Source organism: Drosophila guanche, unplaced genomic scaffold, assembly GCF_900245975.1.
Source record: "Drosophila guanche unplaced genomic scaffold, DGUA_6, whole genome shotgun sequence".
NCBI lineage: Eukaryota > Metazoa > Arthropoda > Insecta > Diptera > Drosophilidae > Drosophila > Drosophila guanche.
In genome coordinates, this window is record NW_022995761.1 from 108,548 (window position 1) to 118,982 (window position 10,435).

The 10,435-nt window shown below is 47.3% G+C and overlaps 1 protein-coding gene across 3 annotated transcripts in view; it reads left to right on the forward strand.

Annotated features, from left to right (window-relative positions):
• The first annotated feature begins 3,047 nt into the window (after positions 1–3,047).
• LOC117590886 overlaps positions 3,048–10,435 on the forward strand; it is an 18,354-nt gene continuing 10,966 nt past the window's right edge. For all 3 annotated transcript variants that reach the window (XM_034283916.1, XM_034283917.1, XM_034283918.1), the window contains exon 1: positions 3,048–5,237. In XM_034283916.1, coding sequence (XP_034139807.1) covers positions 3,568–5,237 — 1,670 coding nt within the window. In that variant the 5' untranslated portion in view covers positions 3,048–3,567. The remainder of the gene's footprint in view (positions 5,238–10,435) is intronic.

Consider the following 10,435-nt stretch of genomic DNA (forward strand, 5'->3'; position numbering starts at 1 on the left):
ACGAGCACTGAAAATTAGGAAAAGCAACGAGTAACTCTGCCACCTACGAGACCTCCTTATAGTTACTTCATGGCGGTGCTTTGCGAAAAACTGCGCCCTCCCCCCACAAACACACAGAGACACCACACTAACACATACATACGCGCATACAGAGATGCGAAGAGCACTGTGGAGGCGGCCGCTCAGCTGGCGTCGTCGTAGTTGTCGGTGCCGCCGCCGTCAGCGACAGCGCTGAGGATGACTGCGGCGAGGACATACACATAAATAAAAAGTCCTTCATTCCGTCGCGACCAGCGAGTAACGGCTCATGAGCGCTCGCAGAATAAACGCTTAACATAACGGCGGATAAAACATTTTTGGCAGAAGAGAAGCCAAGAGAAGGCCTCCGCCCCGCTCCTGCTCAGCACCCGGACACGCAGAAAGCAGCACAAAGAAAAACCCAACACATAAGACGAGAAAAAAAGCAGAGAGAAACAGTTTCAATAATTAAACAGTGAATCCTTTTTTGTTAGTCTTTTTTTTGACACTTTCTTTTCAAGTGCGCGAAACAGTGTCCTCAAAAAGTGTGTGGTGCTGGCAGCTAACAGCAGCAGGAGCAGCAGCAGAAACAGAACGCAACGTAAGAGGCAAAAAAAATGGAAAAAGTGCAGTGGCGGCGAAGGCAAAGGCAAAGGCGAGGCGTCTAGCAGCCCCCTCGCACACACACACACACACACACACACACAAGTACAAAAGCTCTGTGGCCAACCCCGCCAACACGCGCGCGCCCTGTCTCGCGCTGTTTCCTTCCACCCACCAGCATGAGAGTACGATGGGGCAGAGACACCCTCTCTCTATGAGAAAAGAAAAAAAGCAACACACACACTCACACACTGAAATTAACGAAATTGAAAAGCAGAAAGAGCAACAACAACAAAAATAACAAAGCAGAATTAAAGGAGAAGAAAAGTAGAAAGATGGAAAGAAAATAGAAAAATCGCGAAAAAGCAGAACAGAAATCAGGCAAACAGGAGGGCCAAACGGGAGAAACACAGTAAAGAGCGAAAAGACAACAACAACAACAACACTGTAATGTAATGTAAAGTAAGAAATGAAAAAAAAAAAATAGCCACAAGCTGGCAGAGAGGGCTACGAAAATAAGAGCAGAGAAATATTACAAAATATAAAGAACGACCCAAGAGGTGCACAAAATCTATAAGGATAAAGTAAAGAGTAGCAAGAAAGGGTCTAAGAACACTCACACAAAGAAACACGCGACATGGCAATCAGAGAAAATTTGTTTTTTTTTTAATTTTTTGTATCTTGTGATTATCAAAGGTGGCCAGAAAGTCCTCGGAGCATTTGCATTTAAAAGACATTAATGACAAATTGTCAAAATAAAAAGAAAGACAAAACGAGAAGGGACGTGTGAGACGCTTCTTACGCGTCACAACTTTTATACCCGGCACTTAGTACTACATCTGCACATTAGCGGTTATTTGTCAAATGTTTCATTTTTTCTTCATCTGTCATCTACATCAACAACACTACTCACGCGAACAAGCTCCTTTAGTTCGCCACCCTCCCCTAGAGCCACTCACTGCAGAGTCAGGGCAGAGACGCGGCTGAGGCAGAGACGTGTTTGCGCGAAGCAGAGTGCGAATGAGAGAATGTGCATAAAACAAACATAAGCTGCGGGACGGGGTGGGTTTAGCCACTGGCTGTTAATTTCTTCTTTGTGGCTATAATAATGATCCAATCGGATCCCAATTCGGTGATCTGATAGATTTGGTCATTCCCTACGGAATGGCCTTTTTGGTTTTCTTTTATATTAAAAATTGAATTGGGGAGGTTTTCGCCCTTTTTTTCGGTGGCGGAAGGGGGCGGGGCTAATTTTTTAAATACACTGGTTTCACTGTGAGCATACAGCAGTCTGGATCCAAAATTTGGTGGCTCTAGCTCTTATAGTCTCTGAGAGTCCCGACAAACAAGACGGACAGACGGAAAGACGGGCAGACAGACAGACATGGCTCTATCGACTCGTCTATTGATGTTGATCAAGAATATATATACTTTATGGGGTCGGAAACGCTTCCTACAGTGCGTTACATACAACCGTTATTCACACAAATACAATATACCCTATTAACTCTTCGAGAACCGGGTATAAAAACCAAAATCACATGTGCATTTCTATGCCAAAAAATAAATGTAAAATTTTTTCAAAAAATAATGACAAGCTTTAGTCCTCCCGTTGCCGCATGCCGCTTGCCACTGCCAAAGGGCGCGCGCGTGTGTGTTTGTGTGTGTGGGGCCCGCAAACGTATGGCAACAAAAAACTAGCCACAAAAAATAATTCCTAAAGATAAACAAGAACGTGTCAAAACGAAAAGCAAAAGTCAGCCGGGAAAAGGGAAAGTCTATTAAATATAATTGAGTTTCGAAACTATTAAGCAAGTTCGACGCGTAAACATAAGCATAAACAAAAGTGAACAAACAAAATAAAATAAAAGATAAAAAAATAATAATAAAACAAAAGCACAGAAAAAGGAACCGCTCAGTGTTCACACGGTAGCGTTGCCACCTCGTTTCGACAGCCAGCGAGTGTGGTGGGGCTCTCTGTCTGTGTGTGTGTGTGTGTGTGTGCGAGTGTGTGTGTTTTTTTTTCTTTTTTTCCTGTGTGTGTTTGTTCGTTTTGGTGCCGCGTCGTAGTTGCATCGGTATTCCATCTGAGATAATCAATTTTTTTTTGTCTTCTCTTCTGGTGTCTCTCCGGTGACTCTCTGATGACTCGCGAGCAGCAATAACGACGCCAAAAAGGATACGCAGAAAGCAATGCAACAACAGCAACAGCGGCAACAACTGAAGAAGCAGCAGCAGCAGCAGTTAAAGCACCGACAACAGCAACTTGCAACAGAAAAACATCAGCTAGAGCAACAGCAACAGCAACACAAACAACAACAACAAGTGTAGTGTGTCGCACGCGCGACTGTGTGTGTGTGAATAATGAAGAAGAAGCAGAAACAACAGCAGCAGCAGCAGCAGCAGCAGCAGAGGCAGAGGCAGCAGCAGAGGCAGCAGCAGCATCAAAGCAAGGCGCAATCTGAGGCGGAGTCGGAGACAGAGCGTTGCAACAATTCGCGTCGCAGCAGCGCCGCCAGCAACAACAACAAATAGCCAAAACTGAGCAGCGTTCGGCAAAGCGCAACAACAATTACAATTGCAAAAAAATCGGCAACAAAATCAACAACAAACATACAACATACAACAACAGTGGCAGCAACTAAGCGTCGGAGAGCGGCAGGTAGCAACAAAAAGAGGCACAACAACAGGCGACAGAGTCACAGCAGCCGGAGTGCGAGCCGCAACAGAAGCCGCAGCAGGAGCAGAAGCCGTAGTCGGATCAAGAGTCATAGTCGCAGTCGAAGTCAAAGTCGGAACAGCATCCAGAGCCCCGATCGCAGTATACAGAGTCCGCCGCGCAGCATACGGAGTCCCAGCCCCAGTCCCAGTCCCAGTCCGAACAGGAGTCGCACCAGCAGCACTTGTAGCAGCCACAGTTGCAGCAGCGAAAGTGAAGCCAGCAGCATGTCCAAGGCAAGCAGCACAGCGACACCCACTGCAGCAGCAGTTGTTGCAGCAAGTGCAACAACAAATGCGACGCATGCGAATGCGAATGTGAATGTCAATGCAAATGTGAATGCCAATTCGAATCCCAATGCGGATTTCAGTGCATTCGATTTCAATGATAGTTCGGATAATTCTGATACGCCGCTAGTGCCACGCCCACCATTTCTGAGTCGAGCTGCAGCGGCAGCAGCAGCAGCAGCAGCGGCAGCAGCAGCCGCACTGAGCAGCAGCGGCAACAATTCAAATTCCCCAACATCAGGCGGTGGCGGCATGCAACAGCAGCAGAACATGCAGCAGCAGCACCTCAACAACAACAACAACTTGCAACAGAACAACAGCAACAACAACAATAACAATTGCCGCAGTAGCAGTCGCAGCAGCAGCACCTCCCAAAGCAGCCTGGACGATGAGGAGGAGGATGAAGAAGATCAGCAACACCAGCAGCAACACCAGCAGCAACAGCAACAACAAAGGGCTGCTGCAGCAGCTGCCGTTGTTGCAGCAGCAGTTAGTGCGTTGCATAACGGTAAACAGCAGTTCAACAACAACAACAACAGCATTAACAACAACAGCAAAGTGCGAGAGCCGCGAGAGCTGCACGATCCACAACAGCAGCAACAGCAACAGCAACAGCAACATCCAGATGATGAGGAAGAAGACGACTACGACGAGGATGATGAGGAAGATGATGAAGAAGAGCCACACCACCTTCACCAACAGCAGCAGCAGCATGGCAATGGAATTGGCCATGACCTCACGCCCACGGATCTTCGTCACGTTCTGCCATCCAGCACCAGCCATCACGATCATCTTCACCAGCAGCAGCAGCAGACACAATTGCAGACGCAGTTGCAGCCACAGCAGCAGCAGCACCATCCCCAGGATCACGCGGACTACGACGACGATGGCGAAGATGAAGACGATGAGGATGAGGAAGAGGATGAGGCGGCCAGCAGTCACCTGGACAGCCAGGCCACCCTCACATCGGCCCACCTGAGCAGCGCGGCGGCTGCGGAGAGCAGCGGCCTCCACATGAGCGCCGTTGCTGCGGCGGCAGCAGCAGCTGCAGCAGCGGCTGCGGCCGCCGTCAAGCTAAACGCACAGCTGGAGCAGCAGAACGCAACAGCGCTGGATATGGCCAGCGTGGGTCCGGTGGGTAGTGGCGCCACAGTCCCTCAAATGTCGATGGTGACCGCACCGAGCAGCCTCATTGGTGGCAACAGCAACACCAGCTTTTCCACCAACAACAACAGCAACCATGCCCTCAGCTCGACGCACGGCAGCACGGGCGGAGGCGGAGGCACCGGCGGTGGGGTTGGTTTGCCCAACGATGTAGCGGCCAACGGTCGAGGTGGTGCGGGCAGTGTGGGTCCCACCTCCCAGCAGCAGCAGCAGCCCCATCAACAACTGCAGCAACTGCAGCAACAACAGTCGGGCAGCGGCAGCAGCAGCGCTGCCAGCGAGCGTCGCAAGTACCGCCACCAGAACTACAGCAAGAACATCTACATAGGCACCAAGAACGCCGAAAAGTGGGAGCACATGCGCACCCGACTCCAGTTCAAGAACGATGTGGAATTTGTTGCCTATCTGCTCAATCTGGCCGACAACGATACGGATCGACTGAACAAGTAAGTAGAACTCGAATATGAATGGTTTTCTCTAGATTGGGTTTGGGAGTGATAGGCTTGGGAACAACCGATCTGCCAGGATAATTATGGTTTTTCTGCCCGAAGAAAAACGAGAGGCAACATTGGCCTAAATAGACGATGAAATACATCCAATGCAGACAGTTTTATAATGCTACCTACTCCAGCATACTGTGTCTAATGTGTCTATCAATAGATCTTCTCGTTGAACGACATCTCGATGAGATAAGAGGAACTTCTAGATAAGATGTGTCATCATTAAAGAACACTCTTTTTGACATAAATATGTCAGCACTTGGAAATCTTGTAAGCACTAGGGGAAATTCTCGAAAATCCTTTCGCTGGGGGATCTTCTCGATGGGGGATCTTCTCGCTGTGCGCTCTTCTCGCTGCCAGGTGTAGTTCATCATTGAGTTTTGATTCATTATCTATTACACTCTCGGTGTATCCAACTGTAAGAAAAACCAACCAGCAACAAGAGGCTTAGCCAAAGATTCTTTTTCTGATCCCTGGCGATCTGGTCCTTTGAATCTCTTTGGACTTCTCTTTTGCTTTCGGTTTCATCCGTTATCATTTTATCTACTGGGAAGTCCTGGCATAGCTTTGAAAGAAAGTCGCCCAGGGATACGAAGAGAATGGGAGACAAATGGCGCGGCACAAAAGCGAGCCATGTAAAAGCGATTCATGCCCGAATGCATCTCTCTCTCTCTGTCTCTCTGCCTCTATGTATGTACATATAGATTCAGCCATCCTCCCTCCCCACAGCAACTGCAGCAGTTGGACCATGTGGTACAAAGGCACAAATGCGGTACTCCTGCGGTTGCATGCAACGGCGCTTTCATGTTGCCTCTGCTGGAGCCATAGCCCGCTGTGTGCCCCCTATTCCTCGTCGTCGTCCTTGTCGCTGCCGCCTTGTCAACGGAAGCGGAAAAAGCAACACGCTCATACACATACAACGAAGAACAAGCACACACACACACAAACACACACACACACACGCATATGCTAGAGACAGAGCACACTCAAGCAACATCGTAGAGGATGTTGTTGCATGCATTTGCATGCCATGTTGCCAATCGCCCACACACACACACACACACACACACACACATAGAGGGTGGGTGAAAGAGAGAGAAAGATGCAGAGAGAGTCAGGGTGAGTGGGAGTGAGGGAGAGTGGAGTGTGGAAGCCTGCATATAGGCGTACCCGTATTATTGCTCCTGCTCTGATGCTCCTGCCTCGCGAGGCCTCGGCTCCAATATGAATGCGTCGCGCAATTTTCTTCCTTTGCCCCACATTGCACACAGCACAGCCAGCTCACATCACCCCCACAAATACCCAACGCCTACTACCACCTGCCACGCCTTGTTGCACTGCAGCTCGAGCGCGCCATTTGGCGCTTTGTATTTCCACACATACCTTACATACATATTTATGTATGTATGTATCTACTATGTATGTATGTGTTTGCTCCCGCTCTATGCTCTGCACACTCCACTCTGCACTCTCTGTGTGTGTGCTCCTACTGCGTGGCAAATACAAAATTCCAATGCTGAAATGTGGATTCACATACGTTGCGCCCCTGCCATTTGGTTGCCTCTTTGTTGGACCACCAGAAGCGGCAGCAACAGCAGAAGGAACAGCAACAGCAAAAGCAACAGAACAAGCGAAAGAATGTCACAAGGAGTCAGAAGAATGAAAAGGCATCCACAGAGGAGAAGCACAGAGGAGCGGCCTCAAGATGATCATTAAAGAAGATGAAGAACTCAAACGATGTTTGTGCGCTGTGCCTTTGATGGCTATTCAGGATTAATTTAGTGTTTCATCAATGAGGTCAGCACATCACTTTCATGACGATCATTCATACATCACTCATGTCTGTGTACAGGACCCCTAAGTGCCAGCAATCTGTGATTCATATGTTATACCGCCAATATAATGCAACATCATATCAATAACCCAATTAAAATATGGTTTAAAAGTATCCGAGTTAACAAACAAACTTTTGGGCGTAATTGAATTATTTTGCAGTTAATTTTTATGCAACTTCCCCAGTCTCCCAGCCACCCAGCCTCACTTTTTGTCCTTCCTACCTTCGCTCAAAATAGTCCTGCGACTCTAATTGGTTGCAATTGTTGCATGAAGACATAAAAATAACTTTCAATTGAATTTGGGGCCAGTCTCCGCCTCTCTGCCTCTGCAATCTATATTTAGCATTTGCATTTCCATTTTCATTTCCATTTGTTATTGCGCCTTCAGCCTCCCTGTCTTCCAGACCACTGTCCCTGCCAGCAGGGTGCTGGCAGGATGAACGCATTGGCGACTGTCACATATGTATGACGCGAATGACGTTAATTCGTTTTCAAAATTTTTCCACCAGCGAACGCATGTGTACATACTCGTACGTCATTCGATATGATTGATAGCGGGGTTCTTTCTGTTCCTGCCACAAGGACACGTTGCAAATGACGTTGACAGGCGCCATTCCCACAGTCACGTGGCCATGCATAAGAACAGCTGATTGAAGCCACGTCAATCTGGAGAAAATTTGTTGACAAATTTATTTGAATAATTCACAGCTTGTCTGACACTTGCAAGCCTAATAAGGAAGTTGACTTTAGCTCGTATACGCATTGGACAAAGTCAAGTCTTTTGGCAACCAATGTTTCTGCGGAACGATTCCAAATTGTTTTATGCCAAAACGAAACGACTAAAATCGGAGGAGCCACAGAAATGTAAATGTACATTTGAATATGAATGTGTCTGGGCAATCGTTCTTGTACAACTTTCCCTTACTTCATAACTTTAAGAGACTACCAACAAATATGTGCACATCCATGGTATTAGCAAGACCACGGATCAATGGATCGTTTGCTGATAAAAAATAAATTCATTGAAGTTTCAGCTGAATCTTTGTATGCATTGCATTCAGCTGCACAATTGCTTCAAGGATATACCTTAGATGATACTTTGAGGAATAAAAAGCACCTCTATAATATTTAGCTACGATCATATAGTTCTGTATCAAACTTTGGAGGAGTAAACTAACCAGAACTTCCACTTACAAATTCAAGCTCCTTTGACTCGAGGTAATGATTGTTTCAAGTGTTTCAAGTGCTGTGGATTGCAATCTGTGGACTGTTTAACGATTCCCATTAATATTTTCCCTACATAATCGCAAGACAAGAGTCCTCAAAGACTTATCTTATTACTCCATGCGATAGCTCACAATTTTAGCCTTTGCTTTTCAGTAATAAATTTACTCTTGTTTAAGAACTTCGCTCCTTTCCCTGGTCGGCTTTCGGCCCGTGAGTAACTTCACTTGAATTTTGCTTGGAAGAATCTCAATGCGAATTCTAATATCGACGGAAACGGGGTCCAGAGCAACAGCGCTCAGAATACTTCCCATTTTATTATTATATCCTGAATATATCCCCTCAAATCTGTGAACAATGGCGTGTCGCTGAAGTCCTTTGTAATGCTTTGTGGTGATCTTGCCCCTGGTCTTATCTGGGCCGTGTCTGGCTTTCAGCGAACCATTTCCCAAAGGGAACTACGAACACACGAAGGGCTACCAATTTATCAGCGAATATCTGCAGTCTGGGCTCCAGTACTTCACGACAACATACACTTTTGTTGCTTTTTTCCCATGGTTGCCATAATCACACACACAGAGAAACAGAGGGACAGAGAGAGAGAGAGAGAAACACAGAGACAGGCATACAGAGACGCGATAGATATCATTTGCTACCATCCACAGTGCGAATATTGTCAGCCTTGGCTCCCTTATGGCTCGCTACTCTCCGACCCCATCCCAACCCAACCCCTCTTTGGGTTTTTTTTCCAAATTCGCATCTCGTATACGCCATGTCGCCAATTTCTGCGAAAAATTCGCAAAAAAATTGTTGTTGTTGTGCGACTGTCTTTGTGTGTGCGTGTCTCGTTTCTCGCACTGTCCATGTGTCTGTGCCTCTGTTCTTAATGCGGCAGCGAGCAAAAACCAAACGCATACGAAACTGAATCCCAATTGAACCCCCCACCGCACGAAGCTCCACACCACACACCCCCAAAACACCAACCCCAACCCCAAACCGAACAACTGAAACCGAAGCAGGACCAAACACCCAACTCAAGCCATCTCCGCCGCCACTCCCCTCGATTTGTCCCTCAAGCAGCACATTAACGGCAGAGACACAGCGACAGAGAGAGAGAGAGAGAGAGAGAGAGAGAGAGAGAGGGAGAGAGAGATAGTGAAGCGGGAGATACGAAATGAGAGCAATGGGCAGAAGCATCAGCACAGGGCCATGAAGTAACTATAAGGAGGCCTCGTCGGTGGCAGAGTTACTCGTTGCTTTTCCTAATTTTCAGTGCTCGTTTGCTTGTCGACGAGGAAGGTTGGTTGCGGACAACATTTTTTTTCAAAATTTTTCAAAATGTTTATTTTTTCAAAACATAGACTACTATCATGAAGCAAACTATTAAAAATTAAATTATGTAACAATTATTATGTTTTTTCACATTGCCTTCAAATGGTTACTCGCACTTTTCACTCGCCCGAATTTCTTAGTATTTCCGACGAGACCTCCTTATAGCTTCTTCATGGTCGCCAGCTCCCTCGCTCGCTCATTCGTTTCACTTGTTCGTTTCACTCGCTGCTGTCTGGAGACGAGTGCGTTGCTGTTGCTGTTGCTGGTGCTGGCGGGTGATGGGGGGGGGGTCAGCTTTAACCCAAATTGTGGGAGTGGGATGTGTGGGGAGGAAGGCTGAGACAAAGTGGGACAGGGTAAGTGATTAGACGGGGAGGGGAATATGGAATGCTTCGAATGGGTTTGCCTTTGGCTGCCTGGATGGACGGATGGACGGATGAACGAATGGATGAATGGTATTGCTTGCTGGCTGTTGCCGCTGTTCTCGATATTGCTGTTAAGGCTCTAAGGTGGAGGATTTAATGAACGATAACACACACACACACACACACACACACACAAAAGCAAGAAGAACACACAGCAGACCGGGGTAGAGGTAGATTGAGGCGTACGCCATTGAGGGAATGCATGCTGCATGTACAACATTGTCCATGCATTGCACTGCTACACCACTCCACCCACTGCACCCCACCGATGACTCCGATGAACACTCCATACCATACACCCCATGTAGTGCATGGGTGCATGGCCACC